This window comes from Triturus cristatus, chromosome 2_1 (genome assembly GCF_964204655.1).
Source record: "Triturus cristatus chromosome 2_1, aTriCri1.1, whole genome shotgun sequence".
Classification (NCBI taxonomy): Eukaryota; Metazoa; Chordata; class Amphibia; order Caudata; family Salamandridae; genus Triturus; species Triturus cristatus.
Window position 1 is genome coordinate 971,846,880 of NC_140581.1, and position 19,854 is coordinate 971,866,733.

A 19,854-nucleotide genomic window follows, 5' to 3' on the forward strand; every position below is an offset into this window, starting at 1 on the left:
GTGACTTTTAAAGTGCGTTATTGACGGGTAGTAGCAGCTCTGTAGAGGAGGCCGCTGCCAAAGCACTGCAGTGAGATTTGCCCTGATAGACACCATAGGGAATTTGAGGTTAGGAGCCTCCCCTACGCCACATCACAGAATGAACCCACCACCTCCGTAACTACGGAGGAGGGGCATAGTGTATCATGGTGTGGAGGGAATTCCAGCTTGTTGGGATCCTCCATATTGTCAATGTAGTGTAGATCATCCTCACAGCGAGCAGGTCCTTAGACCCCTCCAAATATCCCCCTTTGGTCAGGAATAGGAATTGGAGGCAGGACAAGGCAGGCTTGATATAATCCGGCCCTGGAGGCAACGACGCCGAGGCCGGCGCCTGGTCCGAAGGCGGCGCCGATGCCAAATCCGAAGGTGGTGCCGAGCCCGGAGCCGATGCCGGATCCGAAGGCGTCGGCGAGGCCTGAGCAAACTGCCACGCGAGGCATCCGGCTGTGCTACAGCTGGAGCCAACGGCAGCGCCGAGGCCGAACCCATCACAGGTAGCGACGAGGCCGGAGCCAACAGCGCCACAGGGTATCATGCCGGCGTAACCGAGGCCAAAGGTGGTGGCACGGGGGTAGAACCACCCAAGGGGTCCTCGAAGCTCAAAGGCGTGCCGGAGGGCCCATGGCCGACAGAAGTACCTGTACTTCTTCCGAAGCCACATACGGGCCCCAACTTGCGGGTTGCCGCAGGCAACAACAGAGGCCCCAAAGGAGCCGTGGGGGAGTGACCACCCACCCCCCTCCACCGAGTTCCGCGAGCGGTGAGGGGTAGACAAAGAGCGACGCCGCTCCTTCGACCTTTAATGGCGCTTGTGACTTACCTGTCCCAGAGTGCGATGAACGATGGTGTCGGCTGTGTCAGCGATCCCTCGACCACCCACGGGAGTGGGACCTTGAGTGGCACGGTACCAAGCCTCCAACAACTACCGGGAACGCTCCCGCAAGTCGTTTGCGCCACGGCCCGACAATCCGGGCACGTCTCGGGGAGATGGCGTGCCCCAAGCAGAAGAGAGACACGCTGAGCGGGTCAGTCACCGACATGGTCTGAGGGCAGTCCCAACAGGACTTAAACCCGGGCATCCCTACTGCACCAAAAGGCGAATTGTCGACAAAAACAAGACACAAATCTCATAAACAAGTCAATTTTATTGACTAGGAGTACCACACTCTCTTGGATCTGCGCTTGCTGGCGCGGAAAAAGAAAGAACTGACGCCAGCGCGCATAGGTGGCGCCTAACTTGTCTCCGTGACGTCATCTCGGCGCTTACGACGCCAGCGACTGACGTGAAGCAGCACGACGCCGCCTGCCGACGCGCAGGTGTACTGCTGACGAAAAACTTTCCGGATCTAGTCTGACGCCTGGGGATATTCTAAGATAAGGAATTTATCACTAACGTGTCTCTTTCAGATTTCTTATTGCCACCAATAGCAAAATGGTGGAACCCTAATTTCGTGTGGCACAACCAATAGCCCACCTTTGGGATGTGACTGGCACAGGCTTTCACCTGTGGGTGTTCAGAAAGATCCCGTGTGTGAGTCTATAAGATACCAGTCAGCCAGCTCAGTAAGAGGCTGGTAGGTCTTCAGGGGGCACCTTCAAGGGAGAGGCAGAAGAGAGAGAGTGAGAGAGTGAGAGTGTCCAAAATTATTTCATCACAGAAATGTGACAACTCCAGTGCACGAAGGATTTCAAACTCTAGAGACAGGCTGGTAGTCCATCTTTAGTCACTTGCCATAACTCCTTACACGTTTCAGCTTGGCCTTAAGCCTTGATCACAGGAAGGCAAAAATCAAACTAACGTAAAATGTCACATGCTTTTCTAGCATAAGAAAGACTACCTGATGGGATGTAGTCTACCAATTACTGTGTCCATGTTTGATGAGCACATTTTCGAATTTTTTAAAGATTTCAATGAACTGCATACTTGTTGATTTGTTGCTTGTAACAGGAGGCCGGTAAGGGATGCCTGTGGAATAATGCATTCTGCGGGATGGTGTTCAAGGAAATAAAGCACACACTCGGAGTCTGAAAATGCGCAAGGCAAGTTCATGGCACTGTTTATTTTGCACACTTTCGTAAAGCATGAATAATACTAAGAAATGCAGTTTTTCAAACAATTCAACAAGTATGCAGTTCATTGAAATCTTTAAAAAATTCGAAAATGTGCTCATCAAACACGGACACAGTAATTGGTAGACTACATACAATCAGGTAGTCTTTCTGTGAGGAAATAAATTTGGATTATAATTAGGACTCTTCGTTCCTGCTTGACTAAGCCGCCCTGCAAGGGTCTGGGCTCTTTAAACGAGGAAACTGTGTTTGGATGGATGGATGGATGGATATATAGATATATATATATATATATATATATATATATATATATAGTTACAGCCTGCCGACTTATTATCTTAGCAGTGCAATGAAAAGGTTGAACATGAAACAAAAGCGAAAACAATGCAAAATGACAGATAACATAACAAAAAAATTACACATGGGGGTCGCCCACCGGAGGGAACAATAAATGATATACAGGGGTATATAAAACAGAAATACACTATTATGCTTTGGGTACTAATGCCCACCAGAGGGCTAAATGACGGACTGTCATAATCTGATATGTAACAAATACGTACTTATATATCAAGCTGAAACCCCTGTATTACACTCCCATTTTAAATTGATACCCACCGGAGGGTCTAATGTGGCTTTACAATTACAAAATGCAACGTGTTCAAATAACCCTTCATTGTTCATTATTTGTATTTATTTGCGAAAAAATGAGTTTGTTTAATATAAAACTGCAAGATCCATAATGCTAAGCATGTCACAGTATATGACGTAATATCTGTGTATGTACCTTTAAAAAAGTAACATATGACATTTTGCTTCATACCCGTGATCAAGGTCTGAGGGCAGACCGAAACGTTGGGCTGTTGACCTGCTTATGGATTGCATTTCGAAATAAAGTAAATGCAAAATTGAAACTGCGAGTGCGTGTTAGAGCGCCTTTGTCTTGAACGGAGCCAAGCAACGAGTGAGATATATATATATATAGGATTGTTGGGTAAAAATGTGTATAACGTCCTCAAAATGATCATCCCATTACACCCACCTTATACTTAATTCCCAAGGTTCACAAAAAGTTACTCCAATACCGGAGAGACCCATCATTTCTGCTCAGAAAAGCCTTCTTGAAGCTATGTCCAAGTATGTGGATTTTTATTTACATGAATTTGTGGAAAACCTTCCCTTTGTCATTAAAGAGACTGGACACTTACTTTCAAAACTACAGTCAGTTACCTGGAATCAGGACTACCATTTTATAGTCATGGATATATGTTCCCTGTATACTAGTATACATCATACCAATGGTTTGGAAGCTGTAAAATATGTTTTAGCTAAAAGGAACATATAACTCTTCCAACACAACACTATGTAATTGAAAATGACTGAACTGTGTTTATTGAACAATTACTTTTTGTTTAACAAAGAGGTCCACCAGCAGTTGCACGGGGTGGCCATGGGGGTATGCTTCTCTTCCAGCTATGTGTGCTTGCACGTAGGTTGGTGGGAGGAGCATGACCTCAGGCACACTCCCAGGGAGCTGTTTGACACACATGTACTTCAATGGTGGCGTTTCATAGATGATGTCTGTGTGATTTGGCAGGGATCAAGCGAGTCGGCACAAGATTTTGTCAATGCTATCAACAACAATGATTTAAATGTAGAATTTACAGCCCACATAAGTAACCAGCGAGTTCAGTTTCTTGGTGTGGAGATATATATGGACAACAATGCCATACAGACAAAACTTCACAGAAAAAGCACAGCAGGAAACTCAATATTACATGCCAGTAGCTCCCACCCCAGACATCTCAAAGAGTATCCCGTATGGAGAATTCTTAAGAATTAAAAGAATCTGCAGTTCAGATAAAGAACCTTACCCAATGCCAAGCAGAAGCATTACAGAGATTTCTAACACGGGGATATAAAATAAAAGACTTGAATACAGCATTACTTAGGGCTAACAACATCAACAGAGAGACAGGTGTACTTAATGCTGTCCAAGAATTAACGAATGTCAACCCACACAAAAACAGTGACATGGTAAGATTAATAACCACCTACAGTCGCCAGGAAAAAAAAGTAAGGAGCATTATCTATAAAAACTGGCCAATAGTAAGAACAGACATAACTATCACCAATCTTGCCAGAATTGCCCTCGATTACTTTCAGAAGGGCACCCTCAATGAGGGATACACTGGTTAAAAACAGCCCTGAGGTACTTGCTCCCAGCAACTGGTTATCTAATAGGACCGGTTTTTACAAGTGTAGCTCCTGCCCAGCGTGTAAATTTGGGGTCAATAAACAGGAATACACCGATGCATTTGAACATACTCCCTCCAAGATCAATGGGATGTTCACTTGCAGAACGGATTTTGCGGTGTAAATACTTGAATGTTTCTGTCATTTACAATACGTGGGCAGCACTAAGCTGCAGGTGTTCAATCGCATTTTGCAACTCCTATGCGCAATAGTCAATTCTGACCTTAGTTACCCTGTTGCACGACATTTTAAGCTTGTTCACAACAACCGGAATGATTTGAGCTATTTTGTAATTGATGCAGTACCAAGGTCAATAAGGGGAGGAAATAGAGAAAAGAAATTGCGTCAGTTGGAAACACAATATATCTTACAACTCGACACAAAGATGCCAAATGGTCTCAATATGGGAGAGGATCTGCACAATTTCTTGTAATCTAATGTATACATGGCTCTGCATCCGTTTCCCCTGAATATGAATTGTGGTGATTTGTATATCTCAGTTTTTTATTCGGTTGATTTTAGCCCGGTTTTTACCCGATTTTCAATCGGTTTTATTTGTTTTTTACGGGGTTTTACCTGGCTTTTTAATCGGTTTTAGAAAACTGTATATGATTCCCCAATTACCTATGTACTGTATCAATATCTGCACTATTCAGCAGTAAGGTCTGACATTTGCACTGCCTACTTGCACATTAAGTTATCTTTGAATCTGCACCCCATTTATCCGCTAGCTGTGAATTAAAAATTAATTTCGTTGCGGTATACAATGGCACTCATTGATGTCCGTTTTTTGCACTATGTTCTATTTATATTTGCACAAGCACTTTTATAATCAGAATATATGTTTACAGGCATAGCACGGCTATCAGTGTAGTTGTATTACATTTTCAGCTATGAAGAATTAAATAGCTGTTTTAACTTTTGACATAAGCACTTTTTTAAGCACCAGCACTTTAACTATTATGCACTATTTTCTTCCCTATATACGATAACTGCTGAACTATGGATAACTGTTGTCGAATTAATTACAGTTTTTCTGTGTCAATATTATGCTTTGATAGTACACTACCGCATTTAGACACTTGGCTTTTGTAAAAAACAACATTGTTTTGCAGCTTCAATTTATGCTGGTAGTTGCTGCATCCATCTATATATATTGAGCTGATTATCAATGTATGCATACATATAGTATTTTGTTTAGCTGCATCCTGTTCGAAGGAGGGTCCAAGTAATCACTGTGTCACTAAATAACACTGTTACAGGTTCAAGCACGTCATGTGATCAAGACCGGGGAGACCCGGTCGAAACGCCTCATGCTGTGAATTTCCGCAATAAAGCACTTGTATATCCAAGCACGCTGTGGTCCGTACCCGATTTCTGTTGAACTGGATTTAATCAGGTTTGTGGTTCCTTCTATATAGATGTGGACTGTTGGCGGCTTTCTGTGGGCAGGATTGGCACATGGGGTGTAACGGAGGAGAGAAAGAGGAAAGTACTTACTTATCCGCCGAAACGCTTCTGCCAGGTGCGAGATTGATGGTAACACGCTTTATCTGTGTGCTTTGCGGTGGAAATTAAAACCTTGCTGCATCATGACCCTAGCTGTGTCAGACCCGTTTCTTAGGAGGAAGCGGGATTGGAGGTGGATATTTGGCAGAGGTCGGCTCCGCATTTCTGGCACGCCTCTCGTTCAGGAGCTCTGTGGCTGCCGACATTTGGTGGTAGAATGCAGGGATGCATAACGCGGCGCCCCCCCCGGCCTGAATCATGTTTGGGCAATAGGGAGAGAGCAGCAGATTCACTGGTGAATGGGCCGGTGAGCAGCAGGGCAATCCGCCATTAATCCTGCGTGAGAGAGGAGCTGGCATTCCATGGACGACGGAGTCGGAGCATTATTACATGCTTGGGCAAGTTACTTAACAAAGCCTACGAATGTGGACTGTTGGTGGCTTTCTGTGGGCACGATTGGCACATTGGAGTGTAACGGAGGAGTGAAAGAGGAAAGTAATTACTTGAGGAACTTTCCATGTCCTCTTTCTATGCTGATATTGCTGCTCCAATGAGAAGCATCCATGAAGTATTTTAACAAACCCGGTGAATTTCCATTTAATTGACAGTCTAGCACAGCACTGTCATGGATGAAGGCATCCACCAAAACGCGACTGCCAGGTGCGAGATTGATGACAACACGCTTTATCTGTGTGCTTTGTGGTAGAAATTAAAACCTTGCTGCATCACGACCCTAGCTGTGTCACACCCGTTGCTTAGGAGGAAGCGAGATTGGAGGTGGATAGATAGATAGATATACGCTAGTAGTGCTCACCCAGGTCACCTTATGAAAAGCATACCCTACGGATAATTTCTACGTATGCGTAGAATATGTAGTTCTGATATAGATTTGGAAAAATGCCAAGAAGAGGCCCTAGTGAGATTTTTGGCTCGTGGTTACCATTTAAAAGAGTTAATACAGGCCAAAAACAAGGCTAATAGCCACACTAGAGAGGAGTGTTTAAACACTACTGCTACATCCAAAAAAAAGAGCCAAAGAAAAGAGGATGAGGGTCTACCCAATAGCCAAGGTGGAGTTCGACTTATAACTACATACAATGTAGAAGAAAAGAAAATAAGGGGTATCATAACAAAGCATTGGCCTCTATTAAAAACGGACATAACCTTAGCCCCCCTACTTCCGACTAATCCTCTCATTACGTTTAGAAGAGCGCCCTCAATGAGAGATGCACTAGTCAAATCTAATCCTGAGGTAATCAACTCCACCAACTGGCTATCTAATAAATCTGGGTTCCACAAATGTATTTCATGCAGGGCATGTAAGTTTGGCATCAACACTACTGAATATACAAGTGTATTTGAGAAGAATCCTATTAAAATTCAAAGTCTTTTTACTTGCCGCACGGATTATGCAGTATACGTATTGGAATGTACTTGTAAAATGAAATATGTAGGCAGTACTAAGTTACAAGTGTTCAATCGTATCCTGCAACACTTAAGAGCAATAGTCAATTCCGATGATACTTATCCGGTAGCTCATCATTTTAAATTAGCCCACAATAAAAACTTAAATGACTTATGCTATTATGTAATTGACTCTGTAAAAAAAAATATAAGAGGCGGCAATAGAGAAAAACAACTTAGACAGTTGGAATCTAGATATATTCTTCTCTTAGATACTAGAATTCCGAAGGGATTAAATACAGGAGAAGATTTACACAATTTTTTATGAAAGTATTTTTATGGGATCTTTTACTTCTTTTATGTATCCACTTTCCTGTATTTATTGTAAGGATAACCTGAGTCATATTCTTAAGAACTCTTAAAACTATTTTTGTTAAGAATTTTAGATCTGGGGGATCATATCTGTAAAGAAGACTGGTTTTGACTTGAATATGAAATCATGAGGATTTTTTATTGGATGTAGTGTTATCATTTTTATCCAATGAATAGATCATGTATATCATAATAGGAACTGTTAGTTTTTGAGCATCACAAGAATAGGTGTGATTTGTTTAGTTTTTTATCACTTTTTTAGCACCAATTTTTATCATTATCGTGATTTAGGATGTAATATGAAGCTTTCCATCAATATGTATGGGATTAATATTACTTTTGCACTATGTCTACTTGTGAGACAACAATTTGAGCATTTGCACTTTAAGTTGGCAAGTTACGACGTGTTTTTTGGAATAATATTTTATCAGAGCGCAATTCATGCAACAGGGATCATATCGTGTCACTATGGCATCAAAGGTACCCGGCAATGTAGGCTTTTCTTATTAGTCTTACATACCAAATGATATTATTTTATAATGTAAGAATTTTATCATATTACTTATGACTATGTATTTAACCATGACGATTTTTTAGAGTTATTTATATATTTATGGATTTTAACAAGTATTTCTGCCGTTGAAGTATTTTGTTTAGCTCTATCTTTATTCAAAACGCAGTTGTAACTGACAACATCCAATAAAGAGTTGTATATAAATCATGTGCGTCACTGGGGGGTCATGTGATCAAGGCTGTGTGTCAACAGCCGAAACGTTATGCTGACCATGGAGAAATAAATTAAGCACGTCAAATTTTGCTTGGCACTTTGTGGTCTGTACCTGTTAACAAAGGAAGAAGACAGGACTATTGAAAGTTAGATAGATATAGATATAGATATATATATATATACAAACTAGGAATGTGCGGCACACAACTTGGTCAATTCAGCTCTTTATTTGGACAAAAGCTCTCCTCCTACAAGTTCCGAACTTCACATTCTTGGTCACGGTAGTATTACTACCGTAACCAAGAACGTGAAGTTCGAAACGCGTAGGAGAGCTTTTGCCCAAATAAAGAGCTGAATTGACCAAGGTGTGTGCCGTACATTCCTAGTTTGTTTAAATATTGAAGCGAGAACTGGCCCTTTTCTCGCTGCGAGCACCAGCTATAATATGTTTTTAAGATGGCTTCCACGTTCACTTGTACTATTTAGCAATTGAACTAAACAGCACAGGGGCATATCTGCTCATGCCGATATGTCCTTGTGAGAAAGTGCCCTCTTTCTGCATGGTTGCCCCCACTTTTTGCTGAAGTGCTGATGTGCTTTGACTGAGTGTGCCCCGGGCTCCTGCTAACCAGGTACCCAGGGCCTATGTTCTTTCCCTATAACTGAATTGAAGCCTAAACTCAATTGGCATCTCTGGCCACATGTCAGCCCCTGGTAAATGGTACCACAGGTACCCAGGGCACTGTGACCAAAGAAGGTCTCCAAGGGCTGCAGCACTTATTTGGCCACCCTTAGAGGTCCTGTACCTTCACACTCACACACTGCCTTTGCAGGCTGCGTGTTTTGGTGTAGAACAAAGTGACGAGTCGACATGGCACACATCCCTGTGTGCCATGCCTACAACCCACTGCCCTGGCATAGATCAGTCACCTCTCTAGCTGGGTGCACTATACCAGTGGTAAGGATACAGGTGCATGAGCCATGTAGCCCTACAGTGTCTAAGTCCATTCTTAGACATTGTAAGTGCAGTGCTGCCATTAAGAGTATATGGTGCTGGGGGTTTGCTATTACGAACTCCACAGCACCATAATAGCTACACTGAAAACAGAGAAGTTTGGTATCAAACTTCTCAGCACATAAAACCTAAACTGATGTCAGTGTGGGATTTAATGAAAAATGCACACAGATGGCATCTTAGAGATGCCCCCTGAAAACTAACTTACCACTAGTATCCAGGGTGAGTGGCTGCTTTCAGCTGCCACCACCATACAGGTTTCTGGACCCCTGGGTCGCGAGCCTGCTCCTCTCGGGGCCTGAAACATTGCACATCCTGGGACGAGGTGCCAAGCCTCCTCCCCCGGGTTGGGCAGGGTCAACGAAGGGGAAGCATCAAAGGCTTGCCACCTTTGTGAGCTTCCCCAGGCCACTTGCTGCTTTCAGCAACTGGTCCCCACTGGTTCTGAACCCCTCTTTGGGCAGGAGAACCGATGGAAAAAACAAGTGAGGAAGAGGCGTGTGCCACCTCTGCCAACTCCAGTCCTCAGGTGGGGGAGGCGAGGTGAAGCAGAACTCTCAGTCCTCGCCATCTTGTAGATTGGGGACCCAGCCAACCAGGAAAAGGTTTATGCCCCCCATAATAGGGGGTGTACCCACCCCAAGGAAGGGACCCATTGGTCTCAACCGTTTTACCTACCTGTAACGTCCCTAAATCTAGTATTTAGGGGCAACTCTAAACCTTGCTTCGTCAGACCAGAAGAAACTACAAGAAAAGAAGAAGGACCGAATAGCTGTGCCGAAGCTAACAATAGGAAGACGCCCACTGACTTGGCCCCAGCCCTACCGGCCTGTTTCCACCTCGAACCTGCGAAATCCCGGTGTGTCCTGCAGCCAGCAACCTCGAAAACCCCGGAGGACCTGTCTGCTTTCAACCAAAGACAGTGTCTCCCGTGAACACCGAATTTTTTTATCTCCAACCTCTGGCTCCAGACGGACACCGCACCACTCTGAACCCGCCGTACACCACCCAAGCAAACACCACTAGGAGGTCCCCCCCGGCGATCCTGACCGGAGATCCGGGACCCCTGACCTGCCTCAAACCTCCAGTAAACGCCTGCAGCCTAAATCCGGAAGGTCCCCCCAACCGCGACCAGGAGCTGGTAAGAAGATCCGACCCTAAAGGCACCCCTGCACCGGACGCCCCACGGCCTTGGGTGGCCAAACCCAAGAACCCAACTTACCTCTCAAAGTGGTGGTCGCACCCAGAAGACAACTCTTCCCAAGCCTGCAGTGCCTTTGCAAACCGGAGTTTCCACATTGCGAGTAACAGGGTGCCCGGCGTCGAAACAGCACCCTCCACCCGGTCGCCCTAGTGCGCAGAGGGTGCACCTTTGGTGCTACTTTGTTCCCCATTTGCCCTGAGCTAAAGCAATGTAGGAAGAGGGCAATTTCTCACATGCAATATAATGCACTTTGCCTTAGGGCTATGAAACCTGATGTAGGGGGAATTTACATATATTGCATGCAGTGTCTGTGGGCATGGCACAGACTGCGTGTACCAAGTCATGTTTTCACTTTTGTCTGCACCATTTCACGCAGCCTGAAATGGCAGTCTGCATGAGTTTGGTGGTGGGTCCCTTAGGGTGGCACAATACATACTGCAGCCCTTAGGGACCCTCCACATGACCTATGCCCAAGGTACCAGGGGGACCATTTACTAGTGACTTACAGGGGTGCTAAAGGTCTTGCCAATTGGCGAACAATTGCACAGTTACTTTGTTTTAGGGAAAGAACACTGGCATTGGTGACTTGGTTAGCAGTCAAAATTTCATCAATTACCAGGCAAATGTAGGGTGACCATGTAAAAAATGGGTACTTTCCTACAGAGAAACACATTTTTGTAGTGTTTATGTTTCTCAAGAATAGTTAAAGGCTATTATTTTTCATGTGTAATGTATTTGTGTCTAAGGGTTGTGTGCAAATTATAAATAAAACCTTGACTTTGCTCCAAGTGGAAGTCTGCACTACTTTTAAGCAAGCCTGAATCTGCCATGAGGCAATCCACCACAACTTAGCCACTGAGCTGAAAGTATGACCATTTGTACATTCCTTGGCTCCCCTAAGGTGCAGAAGAACATCTATACAACCTAGCTTTAGAAGAAGAAAAAAGGATATCTAGGGCACTCTCACTAAATTGTTCCCTTATCTGGAAAATGAGCAAAAACTTCACACACACTCCTGGAAAACATCCATTTGCTCACAAGATTGCAAATCTCTTACAAAGCAGACCACTTCTTTCCTAATAAGCCTTTACAAGCATAAAGAGCCCCACACCTTTTCAAGTCTACCAGGCTATGTGTAAAACAAAATTCAGACTATACGGCAATGTGTATTCCAGCAACATGTGCAAGAAGACAGGCCACTCTCTACGGAAGATCAAAAATGAATTACACTCTTTAATGTCTTTCAATTAAATACTCTTCTTCACCCCCACGCTAACCCAAGTTATTCAATGTAAAACAAGTAACAATTATATAAATGTGATTTTATTTGTACAGCAAACCTATTGCCCAGGTGTCCTCTTGGATAAGATTACTGTAATAAAACAACTCTGAATAAACTAGGCATATCTGGAGAACACAACACTACCAAGGCCTTTCTTAGATTAAAAAGCAATGATGTGTTTTCCAGAAGCCCCGCATCATAATGTAAAAAAATAATCTGAAATAAGTCCTCACTTTTACAACTGCATGCTTCCTTCGCTTGGGGCCCATCTTCTCTTCACTTTCCTCAGTGTCGTCTTCCTCCGCAATAATAGATGAGAAAATCTTGTAAAAAAAAAAAATACATATATATTATATATATATTTCCAAAGTTTACTAAGCAATTGTCAGTATGAGGGGTGCAGGGGCATACAATGAGGCGGGGTGTTGCTACTCAATCTTTTTGTAAACTCATGTTAATTATTCACGAAAACGTCATTTGTCTCTAAATACCAGTGATGAAGAGCAACTTACTTACCAATAATAATAAAAATGCACATTAGTTTGAAGCGTTGTTACCTGTACCTCGGGATATGTCCTCACACACGTCTCTTTCCTCAATTCACATTTTAACTTGACAGCCTAACATTTAACCTCAAACCTCTAAAGTCCCTAATGCCTATTCCGACCCACCCAAACAGCTGTCCCTTGACATGACAGCCAGTGCAAATCTCTCTAGTCAGAAGAATCTCATCCTGATCCTCCTTTATCAGGGAAGAAGACAAGAAATCACAGGGTAGGAAACTTAAAGGGTTGAGGGTAGGGAACATGACAGCAGTACATGTGGGAGGTGGAAGGAAGGCAATGACAGGGAGAAGGAAACATGATTGCAAGTGGTTGAAGGGAGAAGAATCTGGAACACTCTGGACTTAATGAAAAATGACTAAGGAAGGAGTGTATAACAAGTGAGGACTAAGTACGTGTCAACGACTTATGGAAGAGATTGTTGTGTGTAGATTTAGATTCCGTATATAGGTTTCCTGATTTATGCCCTCATATAGGTACAATTCATATTGCTCTTATTTAGGCATAGAAAATCCAGCCCTTATTTAGGCATTGTCCATGCTAACCAAATACAGGCATGGTCTCCTACATCCGTCCAACCACGTCACAACGAGTTCTTGGAAAACCAGACTCTTAAGCCTTTAGGAATTTCCCTTGCTTGGATATTAATTTCTCCAAGAACTCATTTAGTATGCATGAACATCTATTCCTTGGGGGTTCATTCAGGACGTTCCGATGCCCGACTTTTACGTCAACACAGGCATTCCTAAACACCTTCAAGGTATAAATATACCTGCACTTGCTCTGGCAAACCACGGTTACGGCACGATCCAGCTCGACTGCCTACTTGCGGTCCGCCACGGCAAGTTCAGAAGGAGATCGAGTTCCAGCCTGATGCACTGACCAGACGCTGTCATCCTCTTCGCAGAGAATCCAGCTCGTGTTTCTGACTCCCCTTGCGGGGTGTTGGATATAGAGTCCCGGAAAAGAGATTCCAACCTCGCACATTCTAAGGTATGGAACAGACTAGAACTTAGAGAAACTTTTGGCAACTCTTGGCAAAACTAAAACTATAGCTATAGTTAGCTATACTTTAGAAAACAGCACCTACTTCTTACCTCGTACTACACTTAGGTTCGGTACACTGGGGTAGAACTATTTTAGAAGCATCAGATGAGTATCCTCATTTTAGCCTGTGTTATTTATGTATGTATTTTATGAATATATGTCATAGCTACAAACCATGCTATTGCAGTATTATTTTATCTTACTGCCAACTCTGTACATATTGTACTTCACAGCCGGTCTTACGATTGTAGCAGTACATACCTCTTGCATGAGAAATAAGACTGTTCAATAAACCCTTTTTATTGAAACGCCCGCCTCTCTATTTCTGTGCAACTCTGTAGAAACGAAGCATGCACGATTGACTGAGCGAAACAGTTATCTATGGTTTCCACAGTTCTGACATTGTTCCCACTCTAAGGGAAATAATGTTGTCATGTTTATGCGGTTGTCAGAAGCTAATCCCTTCTTGTATATTCGAGAAGTTTCCAGTGACCTCTGAGTTAGCTGGCACACACAAGTAATTAAGTTTAATGTACTCGATAGAGACATACTGACCTCAGTCCTATGTCAAATCTATAGTGTATATTATTCCAAAGAGCAGAGCCTATCAGGGATATAGGAACTACACTACATGGCACCCAACGGTTTGGTAAGGCACTAATTTAACACTAGATACTGAAGTAACTCAGTCGTGCTTGTCTCAGAGACCCCTACTCGTAATACTCCATAAGACGTCTGGAGTGGGTTGGGATAATATCCGCCATAGCTGAGTGGGACAAAAATCCTATGTATTAGCTGTTTGGTTTGTTCAAAGTTGAAGGATACAGTGTTCCAAAATATTGTGCACCTTATCTTTGTTCCCTTGAAACTTGCTCTGAAATTTTCATTAAACAATGACTGAAAACAGCACAAACACCGATACTGGTGGAGCTGCGGCTGACCAATTCACAGCAGCTTTTAATCGTACAGGTTTTCAACAAACCGACGAGGGTGCTATAATCATCCAATCAAATTTAAGGCGAGCAATCACTCTAAAACTTATAAAACATGGCCTAACACCAAGAGGTGGTAGGGCAGTTTTCGTGATAGAGGCACATGAATCTCACCAGACAGAGGTATTCTATTCATGGATAGTATTCCCAGAATCAAATCCAGTAACACACTTGTTTCACTTCTACAAAGAAGATGATCCACCTGAGTAATATATTCCTTTCGAGGATATTGAAATTCCACTCACATACCAGGAGCATGAGCTCTGGTTTAAAGGCGCCCCAAAACATTACAATCACATTACCAGGCTCAGTCCACTAGGTAGACCAGGAGCAACATGGCCGATCTTAGCCGGCTACACACCTGACCCTGACATTGATTCAATGTCAGACAAGAAATTACTTAATAACATACAAAAGCTAATAGAACTATACAGTTAAACCACAACTGTCTGAAAGTCCTGATAAGGTCTTTCCTAAAAACACTCCTACCTCTTCTAAAAAGAAGTGGGAAAATAACAAACAGCATTCCAAAGAGAAGCGTTCTCAATCCTGAGGTAGGTCTCCTCAAAAGGAGAGCCCTCTGAAAGGAGGTACAACCGCAGGAATAGGGATAGTTTGAGAAAACCTGACAGATATCAAGATACTGATACACGTTCCTCTCGTACCTTTCAGATATCATCACAGACATCCAAAATAAGAGGACGGTCAGAGAACAAAGAAGAACGCGTGAAGTCCAAAGACGATCAACACGTTCAGAAAAACAAACAAAAACCTCAATTCTCGAAGAAGGTAGCAGGTCTTAAGATCAGACATGCCGAGGATTCTGAGAACGCAACTCAACAACGGACAATGAGCTCAGACAATGTTGGACAGTGCAGCAGAAGTTACAGTAGCTCGCCAGAACCTGAAGGGGCTTCTGGAGACAGTGGACATGAATGAGGACATTCAAGTTGAGACTGCAGACACCAGGGTTAGTTCTCTGCATAGGTTATATGAAATAACACTCCGGATGGAGGGAGACATACCAAGAAAAGTGAAAGCAATCTTTTGGGAGCATCTTTCAAGGGGTTATGACATACTTCTTGCAGAACGAGACTGGCCACCAGAATTTGTCAGGGAGTGCCCACATTGCGAAGACATCATTATGCCAGCTTTCTCCAGCAATGTTCCAATACATTTAAAATATACTTATGCCAGGAAATGGGCAGTGGCCCAGGCCCCAGGATTATATAACAAGCATTGGCATAGCCAATAGGTCTCGCATTAATTAAGCTTGAGCTATTGGCATTGCTAAATATTGCAACACCAATTGCAACCAAAGTCTATAAATTGTAGGTCCCAAAAAATTCTTTTTTTTGTAGGAATGGTGGCATGCTGCGCTTTAGATGAATATGTTTAAAAGTAAAGTTTGCCATATTGCGATTGCTACAATAGTTAATTGTGGATGCGTTAACAATTGATGTGTGCACTGATGGCTGGTGGTGTGTGTGCCGGTAGAAATTGTGCACTGATGGCTGGTGGTGTGTGTGCCTGGTGAAAGTGTGCACTGCCGGCTGGTGGTGTTAGTGCCCGGTGAAAGCGTGCACTGACGACTGATGGTGTCTGTGCCCGGTGAAAGTGTGCACTGACGGTGTGGGTGTGGTTGTATGTGTGGTTGTGGTGTGTGTGTGTGTGTGTGTGGTTGCTGTGTGTGTGGTTGTGGTTTGTGTGTGCTTGTTTTTGTGTGGTTGTGTCACAGGGCAGCGAAGGGGACAGAAGGAGAAAAAGGAACAGAATCACGGGGGCAGCGAAGGGGACAGGAAAAAAAAGGCACAGAATCAAAGGGGCAGCGAAGGGGACAGAAGGAGAAAAAAGGCACAGAATCAGGGGGGTAGAGAGGGGGACAGAAGGAGAACAAGGGCACTGTTCTGCGTGGGGAGGGATCTGCCAATGACGCACATGAAGTAAAACCCGGCTGTTCCTTAACAACGTGGTTCTCTGTTTCTGAACGGTTATTATTTCGTACCCATGTGGGGTTCACCACATGAAATTCTCAGTCCCTCTAAATCATTCGGTTCCTATCAATTGTAGAAATTAGACGAAAGGCGGGTAACCATAGTACCGCAAATGGACGCAGCAAAGGTCGCAGATGTATCACAGGTTCAGAAAGGTAGTGCTTTGTAAATGTAATATCTATTTTCCGTTCGGAGAAGGCTTATGGGGGCGGGGGGGGATGTTGATAGATATTGGGGGCGGGGCTTGTGTATCGGTCGAGAGAGAGACAGCCAAAGGATAGGGGAAGGTTTGTGTGTGTGTTAATTTTTTGGTATGTGTGGCCAGAAGACGCAGCAGAACATATGCTTCTTCCGCTAGGGCTGTTCGTCCATGTTATCTGTTTTGTCACACCAACCTTACCCCATTGGGACTCTACCATGCCATCTTCATAACTAGGTAGGTTTAAGGAGGGGCCGAAAGCAATGTAGGGCAATGCACCCGATGCCCTTACTCACTGACAATCCCTCATCACGATCACTCTCAAAGCGAAAGTGATCGCGATGACGCACGCTAGGGATGCGCGCACAGCAGCGGGGGGAGGGGTATAGTGCAGGAGAAAGCTGGGCGAGAAGGGAGGGGGGAATGCGGGGAGCAGCTGTGCGCGTACACGCCATCGTGCGCTGTAGCTTGTCGCCAGCACAAAAAGGTGGGTAGCACTTTCGAAACCCACCTACTAAATTTCTCCCCAGACCAGCGCATGGTCAGGCGAGACCTAAAAATCATGTAGGATGGGATGAGGACTCACCTCACCACAAAATCCAGTTAAAAGAAAAATAAATCAACCAGCTGCACAAAGGCAGTACCCGGTTAAGCAAGACGCTAAAAAACAGGTCAGGGAGATCTTAGATCAACGTGAATACCAGGTGGTGATTGAAACATGCACCTCATCAATGAACAATCCTTTGTTTCCTGTTTCCAAACCAGACAATACATATCGTCTAGTTTTGGATTACAGACACCTAAACTCATGTTGTAAAACATTTGCAGTGCAAAATGCACACAGTACAGCATTAATGAATAACATTGTGCGTAAAAAGTACAAAACCACATTAAACATTTCAAATGGTTTCTTTTGTCAAAATATTGCACCTGAAAGTAGATATTTGACCGCTTTCTCAATAATGGGGACTCAGGGTCAATTTTGTCGACTACCACAGAGGTTCAAGAACAGCCCGGGGTTATTCTCAGCAAGAGTAACAGAGTCAATACAAATTGATGATGACGAGGCATTGTCATACGTCAATGATAAATATATCTGACAGATGATGACCTGTACAGACACATGAACAGGGTGAACACCATTATATTGGGCTTTGCCTCGGAGGGTTACAAATTCAACTTTTAAAAAGTCCAGAATTGGGGCCTTGATGTGGGAGGGGTGCGGAGGGTTGATGAGACTTAGACGATGTTGTAGGCGAGACATTAGACCACCTCACATGCTACACAGTTCGGCACCATGCAGTATGGCGACATTGAATGATCCCAAGACAAGCAAAGCGACAGACTGGCGAGCTTCTGGGATGGACACACTCAGAACACTCACATGGAATGTTCGGGGATGAATGATCACAGAAAAGTCTGCCAAGTCCTTGCATATCTGAAGAGGCACACAATTGATGTAGCTTTACTGCAAGAAACGCACCTCCCTCTCAATTCCCCAATGTTACACTGTAGAGGTCTACTAGATGACATACATGGTGCAGGCTTTACCACACACGCGAGAGGCTTACTCACATGGGTCAACTCTTAAGTCCACACTCACCATCACACCGTTGATTACTGATGTTGAAGGTAGATATACCATTACTAGGTGTGGTGGGAAGGGCATAGATCTACTCACAGTGAATATATATGGCCCAAATTTCGATAATCCTGAGTTTTTTTCTGCACTAGTCAATAAAGTGGTGAACCACAGCGAGAGCTTACAGTTGTGGTGGTGGGGGGGGGGGGGGATTACAACCAGATTCGTAACCCTACCCTGGACAGATCTGGGGGACCTGTACAACCCAATACTGCAGCTGCCAGGGAGCTTGAATGTGCACTGGTTAGGTTTGACTTAGGCGACGTATGGCATCTGACACATCCGCACACTGGTGGCTATACACACTACTCTGCATATCATAACATACACACTCGTATTGACTATTGGTTTGCTGCTAGGTCACTTTGCGATAAGGTCCACACCTGTCAGGTTTTACCACGTACACTCTCTCTGATCACTCACCGATTCTCTTGGTGCTGGATACTCCTTGCAGGCTAATACCCCCGTTTACTTGGCATTTTCCTCCCTACTAGATGCTGTATTCAAAGAAGAACTGGCCGAGGACATTGAGACATTTTTCGAAAAGAATGTGGGCTCTGTGTAAGACGATCAAATCATTTGGGAAGCTTTTAAAGTCTACATTAGGGGGATCACTATATCCAAACACTCGGTGGTCCTCCGATCCATACGCAACCGCCTCGCAGACTTGGAGGGTAAAATTAAGGGTTTAGAAAGACGCCTGTTGTCAGCTAGGGACAACTCGGTTGAGGGAGAACTTGCAGATTTGCTGGGCGAATATAATCTGGCAGCGGATGACGAGGTCAAACATATGGGCAAATACGCCACAGCCAGAACATATGGTGAGAATGATAGACCAGGCACCGTCTTAGAACAGTAACTTAGGACACGCAGGGAAGCGATACAAACAGTGGGTTAGATCAGCTGGGGGGCAGATTTTGTCTGGCGTTACAGAGGTTGCAGACAGATTCCGTAAATATTATTCTGAATTATACACCTCTCGAAAAACCACCACGGATGATGATATAATTGATTATCTGGCGCACATACAACTACCGTGGTTCTCGAACACTGACAGGGAATTCCTTATGAGACCTATAGAAAAAGACAAAATTCCCCTAGCATTATCTAGCATGCGTGCGGGGAGTGCCCATGGGTCCGACAGCCTCACGGTTGCATTCTATAGGGCATTCATAGATTTACTGCTCCCACAGCTAGCGACACTGTTTGACATGTGAGTTACAGGGACTATGCCACCCTCTGTCGGAAGCTGTGATAGTGGCCCTTCACAAGCTCGGTAAGTCCTCGGAGGAATGTGCCTCATACCGCACTCTATCCCTGCTCAACGTGGACACAAAGTTGTTCGCAAAAATCCTCGCTAATCGACTGGTTCCTCTAGTCCCAATTTTAGTAGCACCGGAACAAGCGGGGTTTGTTCCTGGTAGGAATTTGACTTATAACCCGGGCACTGTCTTTGGTGCTCTGCAACATATTAAACCAGAGACACAGGCTGTAGCAGTCTTTCTAGACATAGAGAAGGCATTTGATTCTGTAGAA

General features: G+C 44.1%; 1 protein-coding gene across 5 annotated transcripts in view; it reads right to left on the bottom strand.

Moving 5' to 3' along the window:
• PSIP1 (PC4 and SRSF1 interacting protein 1) overlaps nt 1-19,854 on the bottom strand; it is a 543,316-nt gene that overhangs the window by 308,833 nt on the left and 214,629 nt on the right. For all 5 annotated transcript variants that reach the window (XM_085633866.1, XM_085633873.1, XM_085633883.1 and 2 more), the window contains one exon: nt 12,115-12,204. In XM_085633866.1, coding sequence (XP_085489992.1) covers nt 12,115-12,204 — 90 coding nt within the window. The remainder of the gene's footprint in view (nt 1-12,114; nt 12,205-19,854) is intronic.